We start from the raw sequence: 23,802 nt of genomic DNA on the forward strand, positions 1-23,802 counted from the left end.
TATCTGCCAGCTCGTCTGCTCCACGGTGCATTGTACACGGATAGAAATTAGGAAATACTTGCTGATTATTTTCATAAAGGCAGTGGTGTTCCCTGTGCTCTCAGAAAATCTACCTGGTTTGTGTCCTTGACATAATATGCAGCCTGCAGTTTTACAATTTCCTGCAATAAGAACATGAGCCCTTTGCAAGCATCTTCTTCACAGCTAGTTAATGAAATAACTGGCATAGAGGGCAAACTGTGTTCATAGGTGGAACTCGAATTTAACTGGACTTCAAGCAGAAATTAACTGTCACCTCTTGGTGGTAACCTTAAAAAATACCTCTCAACTTCTGTCTTATGAAAGGGAAGCATAATTGTTTCCTTCTTTTTTTTTTTTAACTGGATGCTTGAAACATTTAAAAATCTTTGAGTTACAGTGGTTGCTTGAACTACACAAAATTAAGCAATTCCATCTGCTAAGGTGAGTGGTGTTCTGAGGAATAGAATAGATTGTGAGCTCAGTGATTATAGTTTACTTACAAAGAGAGAAACCAGCAGAACTGCCATAAGTAGTCATGTAATTGCAAGCATTTAACGTATAATAAATAAATATTTTCTTCCCTACTGAATACCTCCCCACAAGTCTAATGGATATGTTGGTGTTTTCTACAACTGAAATGAACAAAAGATTTGTGAGGAAACAACTATGACGTAATTAATAGCTCTGTGTGTTTGTTAGCTGTCCAAAGGGATTTCTGTGGGTTTTGGTTCATTAACTACCATTAACATGTTAGGCACAGAACGCTCTCTCCACAAAGATGTTTTTCTAGCTTACCTTTAATGTCATGAAGTGCAGTGAAAATGCAATGTTTTATTCACTTTTTATGACAAAAATTGTTGAAGCAAAGCATAAAAATTACCCTTTCCCCTAAACTACTCAGGATAATTGCCAACTACATAGCTACTCTATTGCATTTTAAGTGTCCATACATTATTCTTACCCTTATGTTGTTTCAGTTTAGTCACTATTAAGATTTCTAGTTTCCTAATTTTCTAATAATCTTTAATGCTTTTGGCCTCGTTAGATTATTAAGAAAGAGATTTGCAAGATGCGTCTTCGAATCGGCAGTCCATAGTAACTTCTAATTATTTTTCGTCTTTTTGCATTGCTCCATTTTGATCTTACAGATTTCTGTAAACTGGGGGAGGGAGGAGGGTGAGAAGCCTGATAACAAAAAGAAGAAACTGACATGTAGCTTCGTAACAATCCTGTTTTCTTGACATCCCCACTCAGTTACTGATTCTGTTTAGTGGCAAATCCGAATTATCATCTCATACTTAGAATGATCAGAGTTACGTCAGGTGTGCTTCTCTTACACTTAATTACTTGGTTTACTTGGGCATGTAACTCCTAGTAGGAGCAAAGCAGAATTTTGGAAGAAAAACATGTTAAAAATGCCAAGAATAAGAATATTCCTCTAGAAGACTATTCATTAATAAGGGCTATTAATAAAGTCAGCATTAATGGAAAATTAATTATTTACTTCAATAACAAAAAAATTGAGAAGACTTAGCTAAAGAAAGCTTTCAGTGTGTTCTGTAATTTACTTAGTCAATGGTATGTTTTAGTCATTCACAAATTTAACTTGATGCAGATTCTTTTTCAAGAGGCAGAAATGCACAAAGAAAGTACCTGGTATTATTAAAAATCCTGGTTTTGTTTCTCTTTTAATTGAAACCTCTCGATGCAATAATGCCTTATTTATAAGCCATCCCAAATCTCTGTTGTTTGCTATCATGATAAGTTTTTTAGAAAGTGAAGGAAGAAGAACAAAGATAGAACCTGGCAGTCAAAATATTAACATTTGTCTTTTGACAAATAATGAGTAATTTATTTTTCAAACAAATTTTGGGCATACTTTGTCGGCTCTCTTAAATCAATCATGAATGTTCAAGCCCACTCCTGGACAAGTGGACATCACTTAGGGCTTTCCTCCCTTCCCATTGAGTCAGGTTGAAAGGAACCTCCTGCTCTAAGCAGGGTCAGCACTAATTTCACATCAGGTTGCTCAGGAATTTTTCCATTTGAGTCTTGAAAACTTTGAGAAATGGAGATTCCACAGTCTCTGGGCTACCTCCTCCAATGCTTAATTATCTTCATTGTTAAATCTTTTTTCTCCTTATATTCCAGTGAGAGTCTTTCTTCCTTTTATGGCAATTGTTTCTTGTTTTTTCCCACTGTGTATCTCACTAAAGAGCCTTCTGTCTCCTCAGTAACTTCTTTGTAGATATGGGAAGGTTGCTGTTAAGTCCCCTGGAGCCATCAGTTCTCCAGGGTGAACACACCCTGCTCCATCAGCCTGTCCTCATAGGTGTTCCAGTTCACTGACCACCCTGGTAACCCTGTTTCAAGCTTGCTCAAATTTACCTTGCTTTTTCTTGTACTGGGGGGGTCAAAACTGTTCATCATGTCTTGAGTGTGTTGGCTGCAGCCTCCAGCTTGGCATTGTCTATAAGTTTTTTATTTAATTCCGTTTGATTACTGGTTAAAGCAGAACTTTCCAAAAAGAAACTGTTCGCCTTTAGGGTTAATCCAGACATTAAAAAAAAATTAGAACAGAAAATAATTGTGAGAAAGTCATGAGAAAATGTCAAGTTGGATGAGTATGGAAATAGGAACTGAACGTGAACTGTTGCATGTCTGCTCACACCCGTCGTAATAACCGGTTCTATTTTAGAAGAGAAGAAAAGCCTACTCAGGGAGGGAGAAAAGGAAGAACAGAATATATTTTATACAACTGTAGACAAATCTGGCCTCAGGAGTTGTTTTAATTCTCGTTTGTTCCATTCCCAAAACCATACCTCTGCTTTCATAATCCAGGTCACGCCTTAAGAGTATTTCCATTATATCTGTCTTGGTGATAAACACATTTTATCAGAACTTCAAACGCTTGAGATCATTGAGGGAAGAGCTGTATTGTGTAACGTGATACTCTCTAACCCAATCGCCTCAATGAGTAATACTACATTGCACTTGCATAGGACCTTTCATCTGGAAATTGTAACGCTCTTTATAAACATTAATTAATTAAACTTCAAACACCTGGGTGAGATAGGGAAGTATCCATACAATCTTTGGAACCAAAGTTGGAAAGACTTGTTAAGTCAGCCCATCAAATAATACTACCATAAAATTATAATCCAGCGGTTTTCAAGCTCCTTTTTTTTCTTCCCTCTGTGCTGCTCCAGCACCTAATAGGGCACTTTCTCATTCCTTTTCCTTCATTATTTTGAGAAGCCAAGTTGTAACTCTTCCCATCAGATGCTAGAAGTACCCATTTTAGCTCTCTGGCACAGGTAGGCACTGTGCTGCCTGGCAGAAGGGGAGGGTAGGATGAAAGCTGCAGTTACCCCTTCTGTAATGGCTAATGCTGGCAGAAGCTCAGCTCAGGCTTGCTTCATTGGTCCCTCATTCCCTGTAGCTTCCCCACCACCTCAACAGCTGATTCCCTGTCCTGTCCTCACCATAGAGGGCAAAGGCCTTTTATGTAAACTACATCTGAAGCTTGTGGCAGCCGGTGGGCACCACTCCCAATACTTCCAGGGGGATCTTATAAAATCCCTGTCACCCATTCCTCCCCCTCCTCTTTGCTTCCTTCTCCAGGTTGAGAAATGCTTTTTAGAAACTCTGTTTTTACAGAGGGGAGAACAGAAGCATACAGAAATTGAGGCTCACCCAGGGATATAGTGGTTCAGTAGCAAATAAAGTATATGCATCTGGCAAGAACCTGATGGAGTTGTTTGCTGTATATACTATGCTGTGGCCTCTCCAGAGGAAAGCCACAGAGTCAAAACTTGTGCATTTTTCAATGACAAGGATGTATCTCCAGAGAGTTTTCATATCAGTGCAATACTTCTTTGAAATGGAAACTCTTTATGCAAGCAGAACTTGATCTAGTAATTAAAAACTGTCATTCAAATAGGAAGTTTTTGATGAGAGAATCATGGGAAGAGATTTGATTTATTTATGGGAAAACCTGTTGTGGTTACATTCTGAAATGACTAATATGCAGGGTAACAATACAATGCACTTCACAGCCAGACCTGAGTTGGTTTTTTTGGTCAATAGAAAATGACTTCCCACGTCTTTCCGGTACTCCTCCCTCATTCGGTTATTCTCATTTTTCTGATGTCGTGTTTGCCATGGTGGAACATCTGGGCCTCATAAATCAGGAACTGTGTTTCCTGTGCTGTAGATGTCTAACTTCAGCAGAGCAATCAGTCCACCAAGACTAAGTATAAACATCTTGGAATCAAAGAGAGAGAGGGAGATCCGGGCAGTGTGGTGTGTGGTGAAAAGGCCGTCACCTACAGCTATATAGAAAATGCTGAGCAGCAGACAAGGTCTGAGCCCTTGTCTCTCTCTCTGGAGTTCTGATGCCTGACCCAGTAGTGCAAATTAATATACTTCATCCATCCAACTGGAGATGAGTTAGTGGTGATAGACATCTAGGTGAATATGGTGGTGATGGTCATACCGCCCTTCCTTACCATGGGGATAACAGCATTCTTGCAGAAAGTGCAGAAATCTGTGCTCTGTCTAAAGAGGTCTGGATGCAATGCTCTTCATTCCCAAAAAACGTTGTGTCCTCTGTGTACCCAGGGCAGCCAGGTTAAGCCCTTCCTTTGCTCTTCCTTGCACTTCCATTGCCAGAAGATCAAGAGTCATCAGAGGATAGCAAAAGGGAGTCTGAATCTGCAGCCCAGTGAGAGGCAGAGCTCTTGTAGCAGTGGGGAAGCCCCATCTGTCCTGCTGATACCTTCATGTGAGCTTTCACTGCAGTGGCCCAGCTTCAGATGGAGATATGGAGAACACAGGAAAGTAGTGGTGGTACACTTAAATTAGTAATACTGAGTTAGTCAGAAAAGCTATGGTCTTCTTTAGGTGGCTTTCTTTTCCACTTATTTAAATATCACTGCTGGAAAATGAATGTGTTTTACAGGAAATCTCAATATTCTGTTTAGGGGGTATTATGTTAAGTCACTAGACACAGAACATGCAATCATGCAATCCTGGCTGTAGAACAGTTCTTTTTGAAAGCTGTGTCCCACCATTGGTGTTGACTCTCTGGTCTGCAGTGTGTTTGTGTCAGAGTGTTTCCTTGCTGGAGAGCTGCCCTGCTGTCAGACACTGGCCCTCAAGTGCTTGGGATGTCTAAGAAAGGTCAATTGATGAGACCATAAATATTCCTGGAGCCTGGGATGATAGAATGTGAAAACTTACGAAAGTAAGAATTTTATGACTTCCTTCAAAATTCCAAAGCAGGACAACTGGATGGGTATAAAATGGGTTGTTTTTTTCATTCTGTAACAGAAAGGTGGAAGCGGATTTGACCTTCTATGAGCCCAGTGTCTGGAGTGTAGTGAAATATTATTGGATATTATGCTTGTGCTATTGGAGTCTGTTCAGTTAAAGAATGTAAAAGAAGCTTAATGGATTATAGTAGCTAGAATGGATGCCAGATTTTTGCAGCTAAGCATCTAATTCTTCATAAAAACCTTAAAGTACCTTGTAGGTCTGAATCTAGTAATCTGCAGTAAAATTGCTACATTCATACTGGTGCACCTGCTGTCATTGTTCAGAAGGAACAAACACTAATAAAGCTCCTTTTTTGACTCAGCCTCTGTCTTGAAAATATGGACTAAGGAATTTTAGAACTAAATTCATTCTTGTTTTTATTCAACCTAAGAAAGATTCCCACTGAGTTCTGGGACCAAAGTCTCTTGAGTAAGGAAATGTGAAGACAAGAATATGAAGGGCACTCATAGAAGGAGACCTGCATGGAGAGCAGAGGGCCTGGAAACCATTAGGTTTCTCTTTTCTTTTGTTAACTCAAGACTTCCAGAGTTTCTGTAAGAGCTACGAATTTAGCAAATGATTTTTTAAAAATGGTCAGTTTTGATTCTGAACAAAGGCAGTTTCCAGTGCTCCCAGGTCTTCTGAAACTGGGTTGATGTTTACCAAACCAGAAGAGAAAACAAAATCCTTCCATTTTCTTTCTTGGAATTTATTGAATTCCACAAATATGAACAGTGAAGATATTGCTTTCAAAGCTGAGTAATATATGCATCTTTACCCTTAAGAGAAGATTCTATATTGGTGTTTAGGCCAGGTTTTGCATGAGATAATGAGCTATGTGCTATGGTCCTGTATCAGAGCGAGTCTTGTCAGCTGAAATTGAGTGTCTGTGACAGTTGTGAATGTCATACCTGGCCTATCTGCCTCTAAAATCAAGTCAAAATCCCAAAGAGCTTGATAATACACTAGAATTCTTGATTCTCTTTGCCAGTTTTAAGCCACACTTCTCTAAAACATCAGCATCTTTAGTTCTTAAAAGCTGCTCCCCTTTCAGAGGGCTGCCCAACAAGATTCTTCTTTTGCCTAAGTAAAACAAGTAATTATTGAGGCAGTACTTCACATTCAAACAAAGAATTTGAATTTCTGCAGGAATTGAAGCCAATGTTTGATGAACTTTAATCTCTCATTCTGTCAGGCTTTTGTGTGTGAATGTGTTTCCATCAGTGTAAGAACAGGATGGTCATATCATGTTTCTTTAAAGACAATGGTATGGAATCTAGACTGTACTAGAAATACTAACACATCTTTAGAGAATGTTTTTTGCTTGCTCAGAAATACTGTATTACTGTTTAAAAGCAAATTAGCACAGGTCATGCTGGTGGCCCTGAGCAGAGAGTTTCTGATAAGGTGAAACTGTGCATGGCAGCTGAGCCACAAGTTCATTGTCATCAGAAACTGATAAAACCAGGAGACATGCTCAGTCATCTGCAACAATATTCCTTAACCTCTTGAAAAGTATAATATCCTTGTAGCTTATCTACCTTTCTAAGACCCTCAAAAGCCTTATTGAAGAGTGGTATTTTTTAAACTGAAATATCTCTCATACCACTTCAGGGCCACATTTGAGCCATTCTGCAATCCCAGTTGAGAAATGTGGCTTTGCAGTGGTGGAAGCAGACATTACTGGTTGACCTAGGGGGAGGTTTGTCAGGACATAGGTGTTTTTGTCAGCTGCTCTTAAGCAGAGGCCTCTTCATAGCCTCTGAAGCAAGTGTTGGACTGACACTGGTATATCAGATGTTTGCAGGTGAGGAAACTCTGCCATACAAGAGACTGACTGCCATACACATCTGCAGTGTGTGCTTGACAGAGTTCTTCAGTGAGACACAGAAGGAGTTCATATCGAGGGATCATCACTAGAATAATTCTCATTATTACATATGTCATTGGTATTTTTCCCCCACAACATTCCATCCAGCTTGCAGTGGCATGCCATTAGTTGGAGGAAAAGAAGGTAGATTTTTTAAATCTCTACAAAGAGCCTAAAGAGGACCTGTGTGAACCAATTTACCAGGCAGTGCTGCATGCTCAATTTACCCTAAGTTGCAGCCAAAGAATAATTTCAGTTTAGAGAAACCCACTTTTTCTGATTACAGAACAAGATGTCTAAAGTTGCCTTTTCTGTGAAGCAAGACTGGGGGGGGGGGGGGGGGGGGGGGGGGGGGGTACCTGTCAAATCCTAATGACCAGTGTCAATTCTGGCATTGTTACAGCAAAGTTAAACTCTGCTGAGGTGAGTTATTTGGAAAATCTGAAAATAATAATTCAGATTATAAGAAGGTGAATTTCCAGGTCTACTCTGCTCTGTTAATGTACATGACGCATGAAAAATACATTATTTGACACCAAATTTGTCTGGAGTTACTGGTAGAATAATCTGTATAGGAGCCCTGAAGGAGCATGGGGAATGCTTTGAATAAACCTGAAGGCTTAAGAAAAATCAAAACAAAAAACGCAACAAAAATAACCAACCAAACCTCCACCACCAAAAAAAAAAAGAGGAAACTTTCAAAAGAAAAGAAAAGAAAAAAACCCTTTTAAATGGTTTCTGAGTTATATTTGCAGCCTTCTGAATGTGCTTCGATGTTCACAAACATGTTTAGATAGGTTGATATTTATAAATGATTCCTCAGAGAAGTATGTGCATGTTTCTGCTCTGTTTTGACAAACCATGATGAGACAGAAGAGACAGAACATGCTTGCATCTGAACTTAATGCCAACTGGAGTACAGGCTGTTGACTCTTTCCCACAAAGCTATGTATTGTCTTGGGTGAATATATTTCTTATAATATGATGTAACCAGAAGCATCTCCTGAATATTCTCCTCTTCCCAGGACTTTATTGAAGATCATCTTGATGTATGCTCTCTGAGGAAAACATTGTTCCAAGTTGTACTCCTAGCAGAGTTTTGAACTTTAATAATGATTTTTTTTGTTTGGTGATGTCTTCTCCAAGTCTAAATTAAATCAGATGTATTCCCAAGGAGATAATTTCCTTGAATTATTTTCCTTTTGAATAGGAAATAAAAACATTTATGATCAACTCTTAAATGTCCCATTTCCCCTCTAGCTTAATGGTGAATATGAACGTGAATAAGAATACTAGTCATTCCTCAATAATAATTGAAATAAATTCTCATGCCCCCCTCCTCTGTTGCTGAACACTTCCAACCTTGGATTGTTTTTTTCCTCAGAATGTTTTATAACTATTGTTCTCTTGGTTTGTCTGCTTTTGTTGCTGAAAGTTAGAAAACACAGGATTTAGAACTTGTTTTTTTGTGTCTATGGATAGCTGTAAGTACATGGTGGTTGTTACAGCATTTTAGAAGACCCTTGTTCTTTCACTCTCTGTGGCCAATGACACTTCTTTTACATATATTAATCTGCAAAGAAGATTGTAAAATTCACTTACAAAATGAGTGTTGGCTTCTGCAAGGTCGTGTACAACAGAACAATATGGATTATTTGAGGAATCATCAAGGAGAAAAGGTGTTCTCCTGGCTCTGCTGCCTAGGTGTCTGCTGGAAACTCAACTATCTTGACGTAGTATCCTCATTGTTTATTGTTTTGTTTTTCTCTTTTCATGGTGAAATGGATTTCCTGACTCATTTTTCACCATTTTATGTTTTACTTTTTTGTCTTCCTTCCCCTGCTTTTTTGTCCTGGTTAATACATTAAATTACAAAGCTGTGGGATGGAAATACTGCAAAGCTTAGGGGTTTAAGGAGGGACCTAGGCAAAGTGGGGATAGATCCCCTGGTAGGTTACAGCTGAGGCAAAATGTAGTGCTCAAATCTTACCCAAATTTAGTTCACCAACATTTTTGTGGCATAGGCAAATACTCCTGTGCTAGTTAGAGTTAACATAAACACATTTAAATGGCTCACCATCTTCTCATGTTTGATATTGCAGGTCAAGTTCAAACACTTCTTTTCTGTTTCTCTGTCCTTCCCTGTCATATTTAATCATCCCCTTTCTGTGTTATTCTGTGCCCCAAAATTCAAACAAAGTGCTGTTCAAAACTATGTTGTCTTCCACCAATATGGCTCTTAATGTTCTGCAAAGATCACAACTCAGATGAGCAGTCACTGCCCCAGACTATTTAACCAGGATGAAACAGGAGTGAAATAGAATTAGATGGCATGTGAGGATTTTACTTAAGAGTAATACATCATTTGAGCCCTGTTTGAACTTAAAATGTCTCTGTATTGCTGCTTGAGTAATGCTAATTTGGATAGCTGTAAGTGAAGATGTTTTCACCGTTCTCAGGGAGGTGAGCAAATTCCATTGAACAGCAATTTTCCTGCATGTTTTCTTTTGTATGATTGCCAGCAGCCAATTTTGTAAATTTTGTACTGTAGGAATTACTCTTTCATATGAGAAAATCCTGTTGAAGCCATAAAGGTGGTACTACAAAGGCAAGAACAGTGCAGGAAAGGTAAAAGAAGCTGCCGTGCAAGAGGGTGGAGAATCTGGCCCTGGTTTACATGTGCCCACTTTGGGTTTATATAACTCTTTTGTGTTTGTTTTTATTTCACTCTGGGCTGTCTAAGTATTTCACAGGCAGTTAGCTCCCACTGAATGATCAAGTCTTTATTTCGTGTATTTTACAAAGATTCATGGTGAGGAGCTGAAAAGTTGAGTGATTTGCACAAAACCCCTCTCTCAATATCTGCGCTGCAGTCTGTGATGAAATTCAAGTCTGATTCAGAGTCAAGTGCTCCTGTGTGTGTCCTCCACAATCTCCCAGCGATCTGATTTCGCCAGCTACAAGCTTCTCTGGCTCTCCTGTATCGAGTTCCACTGGTACAACTGCCTTGGGATGCATCTGGGTTCGATTCTCTTGTATTGTGCAGTGATAAGCATTGCAAGTTGATCGGAAAATATGTGGCTGGTAAACACCAGATTCCACCTTTCCTGAATGATTAGCTGGCTTTTTGAAGTCCTAATGATTTTAATTTGGCTTGGAGTCAGTGAGTAAGAGTATGCAAAGCCTTAGCCAAAGTACCTATTTATTTATGTAAATCTTATCAGCACACATTTCTTCAAAGAAGAGTACCTATCTCTTTGTCTAAGTGCTTTTTAATAAATATATAAATATATATATGTATAACTACCAAGTAAACCAGCTTAAATTTTCTCCATTGTCTCATGGATGACAGCACTTAGTAGAAAGTGGTTTTCCGTGGTGAACGGGGTTTATAGTGTTCCTGACTTGTAGGAATGATATTGTCTGTTCGGTTTCATTCTTCATTTTTCATTTCAGATTTTTTTTAAAAAGTAACACAGCTTATTTTTCTATGGCTGTTCTGTCTATCTTTATAATGCGGGTTTGGGTTTCATTCCCAAAGAAAGGCTATGAGTTGGTTAATGATTTGATTAAAATGTGGATGGAGTTTCTCTGGACAGAAATTGCTCACTCTATCTGTTCATCTTCTGGACTTGACTGTTTAAAACTTGGCAAGGAAGAATAATTTTTTTCCTTTCCCCCAGTTTTCTGGAGGGGAAGGATTGTCTATGCTTGTGGTTGTTTCAGGTATTTGCAAAATGAATATTAAAATTGCAATACTGCAGTAATATTAGTTTTAAAACCCTCTACTTGTCTATTGCAGTTCTTTACTAGTAAGAGACACATTTAATGAAGATGATTTTTGTTTCCTTTCTTAAGAAGTGATTGCATATTCTAGTGCTGTGCTGAGAAAAGCTTTACTTAAAGGCGACACAGATACTCTATGCTGTAGCACCCTGATTTAAATGTTGATTTGGATACCATAATTTATTGCATTTTTAAGGAAGCTGTCCTTAACTGTGACACACAGTGACTTAAAAATGGTTGTGATAAAAACTATATTTATAATTAATCATTAAATGTTCAGGGTAAATTGGATAGGATTAAGTACACTGAAAAGTCAGCATGTGTGCAATTATAGTAGGTGAAATACTCCATGTATTAAATGACTGTATGTTGTGCTGTGCAATATTACTAATATTTAAGATTTTTCTATGAGCACTTTGTTCAGCTGTGATTCCAAACCATACTGGAAATAACTTGCAGAGGAAATTCATAATATAGGCTGGGTTCTCTAAGTTAAGAGCTTTTGAAAATAGCAAATATATTCTTGTAGGTTTCTGTGCATACAGTTTATAAAATTAGATGTAATTATGCAGCTGTTTGTTGTCTGAGTTATTTTCCATTCAAATGCCATGCACTTAATTGAACCGGAAGGGAAGGGAAGGAGTGGGTCCCTTTTCCTTGGTGCTGGGTCTCTGGTGTCAAACAAGTTGACAGTGATCTTGGCACTGCAGGATTTTCACACTAGCGCAGGCAAAGGAGTCAGCTCAGCTGTGCCCCTTCCCTGTGGGCTTTGTCATTTACTGGGGTCCAGGCTGCTTGGAGATCTGCCAGGCCGTTGGCCACGAGGATGTTTGGTTCTCTGGAGCTGCACAGGCAAAGGACGCGTTTGAAAGTTTCCTCAAAGGACTCTGAATTTATCTGCTGGCTTGTTGGAGGTTCTTCTTTCAAACAGAAGTTTGCACGCTATTTTTGTTACTTTGGAAGTTGTCCTCACAATACCTTTTATTAATTTCTTTTCTGAAATCAACAGCTCCATTTCTTTAGATCTTTCTTTTTTTTCTCACAAGAATGTACACGACAATTATGGCTTGAGTTATGAGTCCTTGAAGTCCTTTTGTTGTGGCAATATCTTTGTCAATAGCACGCCTGTGCATTCAGTTTTTTTATTTATATAAGAGCAAAAATATTTTTTGAATTGTTTTCTCACATGAATTCTTTCCCTTTTTTTTAAAACTCCATTACTCCTACTCATGGCGTAAAGTACTGAACTTGCAGACTAAAACCCAAATCTCTTTCTTGAGTCAATACCATTAATTTATAAGCCAGTTAAGTATTTAAGTGCATTGCATTTGTCAATATTGGCTTTTCCCTGCTATTGTGTTTCTCATTCTCTTAGGTTAGCTAGGTGTATCTGAACCCCTGGTCTATTCTTATCTGCACATTTTTGTGTCATTTGCAGGTTTGTCACTTCTCTGACACCTCCTTTTTCTGATGATTAACATAAGTAGCTACCACCTATGCCAGAACAATATGCTTCCCACCAGTTCCTACCTGTTCAGCTTTCTACAAAGAAAGCTGCACTGTTTAATTCAAATCTCTTGTTTTCTGTCCAGGTTTTTGAAAAGCTTTGTTCTTTGTAGCATGGTTATTTAGTTACACCAGGTATCTTTCTGGAAATCCACATAAACCATTTTTCCTTTAGTTTTCTTCTGGAGCATTAAAAATTTTATCAGATTTGTGATTGCTAAAACTATGGAGAATGAATTCTACCTGTGCTCTGTGTGTCTTCTTTCGTTTTAATGACTGTTTCAATTAATTTGGTGTCTTACATCAAAATATATATGCTAGTCTAAAATTTCCTTGAATTAATCCTGTAAAGGCTTTTTAAAATGTAAGTTCAATGTTTGCTGCCATGCAGTCCTTAAATGAAGTCACTAGTCTGAGAACAGTTTCATAGAGGTTCAATCAGCATATTCTTAATATTTTCCTATATTTTTGACTGTATATTCTCTGTGGATTATTGACTTCATGCTTATTTAATTTCTCTGTTGTTCTTTCTTTCTTCCTTCCTCTCTTTTTGGGTACATGTATCCATGGTGGCATCTGATCTTTTCTTTACGTGCAAAGAATAGGGTCAGGTTTAAATATCTTTCTAATCCATAGTTGGCAAAAACTGATGCAAGAAATTGTTTATCTTTTCAGCAACACCCTAATTTTCTTTAATTACACCTTCACCTCTAATTCAAAAGACCTACTTATTCTCCCTTTACCGTCTTGGTGGTTATTGTGTGGTTTTTACCCACAGCTGTTTACTTCAGAGCCCATTTTGGACCTCTTTGTTTCCTTCTTACACAATGAATCTTATAATCTGCTTTGTTGGCTGCACAAACATTGTATTTCCATATTCTGCATAACTTCATGTTGGATTCGTATAGGTGGAATGGCTGTAGGGCACTCTAAAATTGTACAACAAGTCTGTAAACTGAGAAAGTGCTATACTGGTTTGAAGAGGACAGAATTCATTTTCAGGGTACAAAATTCATCTTAGCACTAAAAATGCATACATTTCCCCCTTGCCTGTAGTTGCCTACATTTGGTTTCTAGTCTCTAACATTTAGTTTCTAATTTTTTTATGTTAATACATTGGTTTCTGCTGATTTAACAGGTTTTAGATGCGGGAAGACTGAAAGAATACGGTGAGCCTTACATTTTGCTGCAAGAACAAGACAGCTTGTTTTACAAAATGGTGCAACAAGTGGGCAAGACTGAAGCGGCTGCTCTGATTGAAACAGCAAAACGGGTAATTTTAGAAGAAGAGATAATTAAGTTTGTCTCTGCAGTTTGTTTATCTCAAGTTAGCATATTCAGTGTTGCAGTAAGCCTTCCACTAAAGGATCTGTCAGTTTTGCAAGGCAAAGCCATAATTTTCAGTGGGATATACACAGACTTCCAAATGATACATGTATTTATATACCCCAAGTTGAAAGACTGGATTTCTTGCATCCTTTTGTGTGTACACAAAACAGTAAGTGTAAATAATATAGGACATACTCACTTGTGCTGGGCATTGATCTTAACTTGCTGTGAAAAGCACATTAGGGCTGCAGAATCAAACATTTATATGTTATGTCTCTGTTTTTTAAAGGGTCCATCAGATTTTAGTTGGGGCTCAGTGCCTGTGACCATGCTGTGGTCCCTGAGGGTTTGATCACATTCCTTCTGTTGTGCCTTCCCTTACTTCCTTCTTGTACCCTGGCTCTCTGTTCTGCACCAAAAATGAGCAGGGCTCAGCTAAGAAACAGCTGTTGAATGTTTTGTCACCTCCTTGTTCCCTGCAAGGCTCTGTGCCTGATTGTGAACTGTTCAAATCCTACTCAGAGTACAGAATTATTAATGTAATTGTGAGCATTCCTCTGGCAATCAGTGTTTTAAGAGACATCAATGGATTCGTTTTCACAATATGCCTGTGAGGTGAGCCTATATCATCTCCAATTCTCAGATGGAAAGCTGAAGCAGAGATAGGAAGATAAAAGAATGACCTGTGATTGAGGATCTCTTTGACTAGCTTTGGCTTGCTTTCTTTTTTCTTCATAATTAACCACACAGGACGTCCAAGGCAAGACTTAATTCCCTCAGTGCCAACAAAGTTTCAGCATTGCTCCAGCTGAGACTGGCAGTGCTCAGTTTGGCAGCAGCTTGCTTGGAACCCATGTAACCGTGCTTTCAGCGTGTGAGTAAGGCACTGGTAACCTAAGAGAGCCTTTTACAGGAGAGAGGCAAAGCTCTTTACCCTTTATGCTTTCCTTTCCTCTAGTTGCTGGATGTGTGGGGCAGAGCTAGAGGAACACAAAGTCTAAACTGTTACCTGGGGAAACAAAAGACCAGTAGACAGGGAACAACACACAAAGACAGAAAACAAAATGGCAGGTGTTTGACTATTTTCCAGTAAAAAAATAGATGCATTTCCAGCAAGTTGAAAAAAAAAAAAAAAAGAAAAGTAGTGCAGTCATGGAGGCTGTGTGCTCACGTCTGGATGCTCTTTTACTGGACTTTTTGAAGATCAGGGAAGAGATTTCTGTGTCTGTTCATATTCTCAGATTTTATTTTTTAAAGGGTTTTTCAAGTAAAGCACTGTAGCTAGGAGCATACACCATAAATTCTTGTGTGGTACAAATTGCAAAACTGAGGAAAGAGTTTTGTCTTGAACTAAGCTGTGTTACAAGTTCTGCTGTCCTCTTCCATTGCTGCAGTGTAGCTTCATTTATTTTCTTATTAGAAGGGAATGAGTTAGCCATGTTTTCTGTGGTATGAGCATGACAATCTGGAGGTTATATAAATGATATTTAAAAGGGTAGCTTCAAATTCATGTGACCATTGTTTGTCTGTAAAGTGAAGGCCAGCTTTCTAAGGCTTGTTCCTTGGAAAGACAAGAGGTGAGGCTGTCCAGCTGTCATCTGTAGAAATTTAGGTATGTCATGCTGTCATTCCTTCCTTCCCTGGAGCCCTCCCCAATTGCACAATTGCATTCAAAGATGATTCAAAATATATAAAAATAATTGCCTGATGTTACTTGCCCATATAGTCATCTGCAGTTACCACATCAATGTTATGTGATTTTGTACAGGAAGGGAAGAGATCCAGGAACCAGTCTCTGCTGAAATGTGGTTTGATGAAAAAGTTTGCTAACTCCCAGGCTAGAAGGCAGATACAAGCTTTAGCATCTGCCAAGAATGCAAAGCATGGTGCTTATCCACACTCGGACCAAAAATATGGGAATCAAGAGACTGTATCTCCAGTCAGCAGCTACCCAGAAGCAGAGTTACAGCTCCTTCTGTTTGAAGGACTTGGACAATTCAGGGGTTTTGTTATTGCTGTCCCTTGTGCTTCATGCATACTTGCAGAGAAGTCGCTTAGTCAGAAGAGCTGATTCCGATGGCTTTTCTTTTTACACTACTGAGTCTGCTGCATGTATTGCTGTTGGTTTCCCACATTCCTACTGTGGTTACTAAGAACATTTTTTTTTTGTTTTTATGAAGAACAGCTTTCTTTCTGTTTTTGGAAAACAGCATGCTGCACATAAAAAGAAATGGTAATATGACATACATACATACTTTTCAAAAAGCATTGCAGTGGGTTGCTAAGGAAAATGGTTTGGAATGTGGCTATGCTTTGGCAATGATTATTTGATTTACTGGATTTTGGACCTGAATCTTGATTCATTTCAGTTTGGACCTGTACAATACAAACTTGTACCAAGATGATCTTTCAGTAACCTGAAACTTCAAATGCATTTTCTGGAAAAGTACTGCTTTTGCATATATCCTTTAACTGCAAATTAAGAGGTAGTACACATCTTAAATTGGGAAGACTAACTTGGACATATTTAAGAAACATAATTTTTAAAAAAAATTCTCATGGGCCTCTTAGTGAAGCATTGCAAGACTGAGCTATTGCTGGAATCTTAGCTCAGGTTTCCAGATTGATCCAGTTGCTATTGTATGGCTCACTTGGTATCCCCATTTTTTGTGCAGATGTCAAAGAGAACAACACAGGCACAACTCAAATTGGATACTGCTGAGTGTGCATTAAACAGCCCATGAGCCTGATGGCAACTGAGTTATGCTTGACGTCGTGAGATTGTTTTTATCTTTTCTCAGTTTACAAGAAGCTGCTAGGAGAAAATCCTGTGGGAAAGAGAAATAATCGTCAAGCAGTGAAAAAAGGAAAAAAATAAAAGTGCTCAATTATTCAGATAAACAGAAGTTAGTGTGTTCTCCCTGCTCTTGGCAGTGTTGAGAGAGGCTTTTCTGCAAGCTTTGGTGGCATCAGGATTGGGATGGGTTTCTGTCAGTCAGGTTTCAGTACTTTGAGGGAAAAATAAGAGTTGTTTTACTTTACTTTAAAGCTATGACAGATGTGTAAATATTAAAATACTAGGTGTTATCTCACCTCAGTGATTACTTTTAAAAAGGTTGTAGCTCTGTTGGCACTGGAAGAAACTTGTATAAAGACTTGGGCATTTAATATCTTGAGGGATTGGGCTCAGGGGAAGAATTGCAATGAGACAGTTGAAAGGCAGCTGCCATTTCATTACATTTCTAGTAATGTGCCAAGGTTTTCTGTTAGCTTTCCATTAAAAAAAAAATCACATTCAAAAGCTGCATTAAAAGTATGCCAAAGTTTTGTGTTTTAAAGCAGGAACGGGGTGCGAATACCGAGGCTGCCGTCTGCAGCCTGTGTGCAGTCAGCAGCCTCATTAACTTCCCTCTGTTGCATCCGATTGTGACGGGTTACTGAGGAATGTCTCTTAACAGGACTCCCAATTCTTCTGTTGATTCAAATCAGACTTTAATATTCTTTGAAACTTGTAAAATGCATATACCCTGCATTAGTGAGTGCACAAAAGATGACAGGGACAGTTTTGTAGAATGACTATTTCTTTTTTATCCCATGTGTCTTATATGTATATTCATTTATATGAAAAGGATGTTATTATCAAACAAACTGAACTTTGTTGACAAGACTCTTAAATATAAACTGCAGAAATGTTTCATAAGCTGTACTCAAAGCAGTCTGACTATGAGACCTAACTCGTGACACGTGTCAGCTTCAGAAAGATAGTGTATTTTCTGTTTTTAAAGACTCAAACAAAACTTTTCACATTCTTCTTTGAAAAAAAAAATTGCATTTGAAGTCCTTTTTCACCCAACACATTTTTAGATAAGAGCACACAAGTCTTGACATTATTTCATTTTGTTATGCGCATCTGTCAAGGAACAGAGATATGATACAGCTGCTAAAAACTGATGATTGTGGAACAGTGAAACTTGACAGCATTTCATTTCCTTTATGTTCTGATTATACATTTATCAGGAAACCTGTATCTCTTCTAGTTGAGCTAGAAATTGGTAGAATTCAGGAACTCAAAGGCTTGGCAAAGAACTGTCCTATTATTTGGTATCATCTTACGTTTTAGAGAAGTTGCTTGGTTGAGTCATTGTTAAAGCTTTTGCTTCTTCTTTCATTATTGTGGTTCACTATCCAGAGATCACATTTCTATAGGCCCTATAACTGCTCTGCAGCACAAATTAAAGGCTGGGATATTTCATACATATACTTCAAAGTTTGAATGGTTGTCAATCACAGTTTGTAAAATATAGGGATTACAACCTGATTTTAACATCCAAATCCATTGTGTTCATTTTATGTGTGAAAATGAGAAACCCTTGTGCAGACGCAAGATTTCACAGCTTCTTTGTCATCCTGTTTTTAATTTATCTCCATGTTTTGAGCTAGTGAAATGATTTTACTTATCAGTTTAATGTAAAGTGATAAAACATATCTATTCATCTGAATTAACAAAATTTGAGGGATCGACAGGTTGTGTGAGATTTCTCGCACATTTTGTTTCAGTGCAAGTTCATATAGTAAATTTACTAATTTTTCAGTGACATACATTAACTGAATGCCACTAACCTGAAGTTCCTGTTGTGATTCCTTAAGGATATATATTTATCTCTACTATTATCTCCAGAAACATTGTTTGAAGCTAAATGGACTTTGGTACATAATTACTCATGGAATCTAATATTTTTCCTAGGTATACTTCAGTAAGAATTACCCAGAAGTTGTTCAGAATGGTCAGCTTGCCACAGACTCCTCCTTGGATCCTTCCTCAGGATTATGCATAACTGAAACTGCACTGTGATTCCTCATTGCCTTAACTGTTCTCTGCAGAATGTAAACCTGAGATCATCTAAACTTGGCGTCAACGGGAGAGGAAAGGGAGGGGGGCAATTCTTTGCACTGGACATCCTTCCTATTTAATACTGAGAAGAAAATTTATATTGTCCCTGTTTCTTTCATTTCAGTGCAATATGTTTTTCTTTCCAGCTAATTATGTTTGTATTGCTAAGGAAATCAGGCAGATTCAGTTTTTATTTGAAAGTTATGTGGTAGAGATCTCTTTTATTTAAACAGGTGCAGGACACCTAACAGGTCTAGTGTGCATATTTGGAGCTTAGTAAAATAATTGGAATGTGTCCTTCTTTTTTCCTTTAGAAATATTTTGAGAGCAAGCAAAACCAAATTTTTTTCAGTGTCTCTTTACCATGACAGCTCTGTCTGAACAGCAGATTTGGTAGTGTGCAACTCACTTGTCTAGAGGAGCTGTCTTTCTACCTGTGACAAGTACCTATGCAGGCTGGTAGGAAAAAAACTTGAAGAAGCCAAAACCACTTTTTCATTTTGATAGAAGAGTACTATATACTTTTTTTAATAAACAGTTCAAATCATGCTGTTCAAGATGAATGTAAATATTAGTTTTATTTTGCTAAAATCCAAATGCTGAAAAATCAGTCTCAATCTTCTCTACTTCAGAAGAAAATCGCCACATTTGCACTGAAGAAATATTTAAATAATTTAACATACATTCCTCTTTTTACCCAGGTTATCAAAGAAAAAAAGGTATTAAAATAACTTGAGGAACTGTTTGAATGACATGTCATTATACCTAAATACTGTGGAGTACAAAGTTATCTTCAACACAACACATTGAAATGTATACATTATTTGCATTTATTGTGCCTTAATATTTGTGCCTTCAAGCCAAAGCTGTAACTGCAGGGTACACAACAAATTCATTAGATATACGTTAAAATATGTAACTTTAGTTTTGCATCAGGGGTTCTGTTGAACTTCAGCTGTATGAAGTTACCATCCTGCCAGAATAAGTAGGAAAATACAACCTGTAGTTTCAAATGGCAGTTGCTGATAGAGAGGAGTGCAGTGAGAGAGGGGTTCAATATTCATAAGTTATGTCCTGATTCGGCAAAGCACTTCAACACAAAGGCACTATTCCCATGCTTGAAAAATAAACCAAGCAAGTGCTGTGCTGCTTTAGGTCTTTTCAAATCTGAAAAAATTTGAGCTATTCTTTGAGGTCCAGTAGAAAATACATCTATTCATCTTGCTGTTTAAAGGCCACAGGAGAGACTAAAAGGCAACAGATTTCTTCAGGAAATGGAAAATACTGTGCTTTTTTAAAAATACTGAAGATGCTTGCTATTACCTTTGTAATGCCGAACAAGTGTTAGTTCCCCAGTGTTCATCCAGTGATCCAAAAGTAAGGCAAACACCAGTGTTTCTCATTTCAAGCAGTTCTACTAGAATGCAATTTAGTCAGATACAAAGTTACTTCTTACTGAGGAGTAAATTGAGGCCAAAGCCTGTGCCTCAGCACAACCACTCATCTTGGACATCTTCCTGCTCGGAGCCAGCCCGATGGTGAGAGGCAGAGTCCCTGTTCCCCTGTTACAGCATCCTTCCTGCACTGGGGCTTGCTGTCCTGCTGTGAGATCCCATGAGACAGGGAATTGTGTCTGCAGTGCCACCAGCCAGCTTTCTGAGGGACAGGGGCTTTTGGAGCTTGTGGAGCAAACATCAGGCATCTGTGTGTGCTGGTAACATCCTCTCAACATGCTTAAAAATCATTAGGGGGGAGTCACAAAATGAGATGCTTTTGCCCCTAGCCTTTTTTGTCAAGTCCTAACACTTCTCCTGCAGTGTGTAGCACCTTACACTGGAACCAGTTCCACTGAGATCCATGGAACTGAACTTCACGCAGTGATGTGCAGCAGGAGGCTTGTGCTACCAGCCACCAAACCACGTGTCACAAATGTGCTGTGTGCAGTGCTTATGGCAGATCCTTCTGAGAACACACCAGCCACATCCACTTTCTGTATGGCTTGGCCCTTCTCTGAGCTGCTGCAGTCCACTTACACAGTGTCCTAGCACACAGTTATCATCCTGTGCGTTCTTGTGCTGTTTTCTTTTTCATTAAAGTTGTCTGAAATAAGGATAGGGCTGTTCTGCAGCTGAGTGAGAGTAGTGGTTGCATTGCACAGGTATGTGAAGTTGTAAAGTTTAAATGTGTAAAGTCATGTTAGATAATTCTAGGGGATTGTGTAGTGTAAAGAAAGTTCAACCTCATGGCCTTGTCCACAACTGCCTTTTTGACAAGGATCCGTGGATCCATGTCCAAGCTCTGCTCAAGCTTTGCCATGGAAAACCTCATTTGAGTGGTGCAAAACACAGCTATGTTGAGCTGATCAGGAAGGTAGTGCACTTCATCGAGTTGGGAGTTTGAACTCCTTTGTTTATCTTCTTTTTTGAGAAGTGTGAATATATTCAGAGTCTGTGTTTTACAATATGGAATTCTTATTATTGTTAAACACTTAGTTCTTATAGAAGAAGAAATGTGATGTATAATACAGAGTCTTTTAAATACTATAAGAGAATAGTAAGTTCTCCTGGCCATACATACCTTATTTTATATTTTTTTGTCAGACCCAAGGAGATCTGCACACGTAAACCAAGGTATAATTACAGTTTTAGTTCATTTCAGCTCTGAAATGAATCTATGGTAAGTTATATTTCAGAGCAGAACTCCAAAACGCTGGCTGCTGCAGACTCACTCGTATGAGACCCTGACTGATGTGGCTATCAGTCTATAAGCTAGAATTAATTTGATCCTGTAGCTTTTTGAATGTGCACAAAAATGTTAGGTATCTCTGAAAATGCTGATTCTGCTTCTCTACGTGTTTTGGCAGGACACTACTTGCTGTAGGTATCAAATATAAGACAAAACAAATTTCTTCCAAAATCACACTTGAAACCCATAAATTGCTGAGTAGAAAAACTGATAGCAAGTCATTCATGTCTGTCATTGGCATTATTTCATCTTTTTGGTTTAAAGCAGCAGAAATATTTTATTCAGGAAACTGGTTTTGCTGGTATTGTTGATAGCTGTTTTGTTCAGATGTTGATTAGGACCGACTGACCCATTTCATTTTAATTGTATAAAAAAGGTGCAGTGGACCTGAATGGCAGAACTCAAATCAGGGAAAGAAAAAGGCCTTCATGTGGTGAAAGTCTTGGTCTGTTAAATGAATACATTATCTTTCCAACAAGGTGTTTTATGTTTCCTTACAAAGAAAAATTTAAATAGTTTTAAGCTTCCATTTTGAAAAATGTTGTGCTTTATTTGAAAATAGCAAAGCAGGTTACTCTAAGTTGCATATCTTACTGGGGATCTTGGAAAAAGAATTCAGTCTCCTGAGTTATTCAAGCCTTTAAAATATTTCTTCACCATGAGGTGCCTTAAAGTATTCCAGAGTCTTATTTCTAATAAATATAATTTTATACAGTTATTCTAAAAATCATCAGTTACAAAACTCTTGTTTCTTAGGTGTAAAAATCTAGGAACAGCCTCTATTTCTGATCCAGAGAATTGTTTTTCATACATTTGTTTTGGTGTGTCTTTGCTCCACCCCTTCTCCAAAGACCGCTGTGAGCCGACAGAGCATGTTGGCATTTCCAAAGCCACAGTTTGCCAGGATAGACTATTTCATGTTTTACTTATTTGCTTGTTTTAAGGACAAAAATTCTCTTCAGTAAACTGCACCATGTGCTAGATGGGCATAATCTTCTGTGATACCATTTGTACTGCCCTTTGGAAGAGGGAGAACTTTCTGGCCAGCCTCAATAATGCTGTTTGCTTAAGTAATGTTGATGGTTTTTTTTTAGCCTTCCCAATACACATGTGAAATAAGATTGCAAAAAAAAATCATCAGAAATGCTGCTCTTTTTTTGTTGTTTAGCTGACCCTTTGAAATATCTCAAAATATTCAAAATTTGCCTCTTTTTTTTTTTTTTTGGAGGGGGGAAGAAAGAATTGAAATCACTTCTTCCTTGTGATGGTGATGAGCATGACAGTTTTGCAGAAGATGTGGCTTTCTGTGTATGTTTTACACTGTGTAACAGCGCGCTGCTTTTTCATCATTTTAACTCTGGTTTTGTTTTGGTTTGGTTCTTGCATTTGTTGTAATAATTTGATTTTGGCATTACTATGGAATGGTTTCTTTTGTGGACGTTCATGTGACAACTGCTGTCATACAATAAAAGGCATTTCTCAGAAGCCTGTCTTAAGTCTGTTGTCATTGCAAATATGTGGCTGAAGGCAGAAGTTATGGGCTGAGCTAAGTCAGGACATGTCTGACATCTCAAAACACCTCTCGGTGCCATCAAAAGCCCCAAGAGCTGAAAATGCACTTGGAGCTACAAAACACAGTAATACATGCCAGCTTGGTTTTACCAGTTTTCTCCAGTCTGAGATCTCTCAGATCACATTACCAAGATTTTAGCTTTAATTGCTGAAAAGTATTGCACATAGATTTTAAAAAACTGTGATGGAAGAACCACTGAGGTTGCACCAGTGCAGACTGGGTATGGTCTCTGCCCAAAGCAGCTGGCAAGCTCAGTGGGCTGGACAGTGGAAATGTGGAAGGTCAGTGGGCAGAAGTGAGGTGGGTTAACAGCATTACCTCTCAGTCCTGTGCTTCTGTCTGATGAGCTTGTTGCTTAATTTAGCAAGACACTCAGAAACTGCTTTTTCTGAAAACCATGCAAAACTCTTCCCTAGGTCTTCCAACTGTCTCAAGTACTTCACTGCTATTTTGATGCAGGATTTTTAGTACTGGATGAATTGTGCATTTGTCAATAGTCCCTCAGTGCAGCAAGTTGCAGGACCTGGTACAATATGAATTGTCATCTCTCCTCTTCTACCATGGAATATGCGTTAAGAATTTCTCATATTTCTACCAAAAGTCTACCTCACAACCACCATGCAGCTTAGTTGCCTCTAAGTGAATTAGGCTTGGTTTGTCACAGCACAAGTCGCCTGTGGGATGTGCAATGTCCATCTGGAGCTATATCCTCCCAGAGCAAGCACTTGCCAAATGTGCGTGCTGCTGTGTTAATACAGAAGT

At 38.3% G+C, this 23,802-nt stretch overlaps 1 protein-coding gene across 1 annotated transcript in view; it reads left to right on the forward strand.

The window, feature by feature from the left end:
* The window catches only part of ABCC4 (ATP binding cassette subfamily C member 4), a 141,311-nt gene extending 118,359 nt beyond the window's left edge, over positions 1–22,952 (forward strand). The window contains exons 30-31 of the mRNA XM_036388838.2: positions 13,641–13,775; positions 18,576–22,952. Coding sequence (XP_036244731.1) covers positions 13,641–13,775; positions 18,576–18,683 — 243 coding nt within the window. The 3' untranslated portion in view covers positions 18,684–22,952. The remainder of the gene's footprint in view (positions 1–13,640; positions 13,776–18,575) is intronic.
* The last annotated feature ends 850 nt before the right edge of the window (positions 22,953–23,802 follow it).

Source organism: Molothrus ater, chromosome 2 (assembly GCF_012460135.2).
Source record: "Molothrus ater isolate BHLD 08-10-18 breed brown headed cowbird chromosome 2, BPBGC_Mater_1.1, whole genome shotgun sequence".
Lineage (NCBI taxonomy): Eukaryota > Metazoa > Chordata > Aves > Passeriformes > Icteridae > Molothrus > Molothrus ater.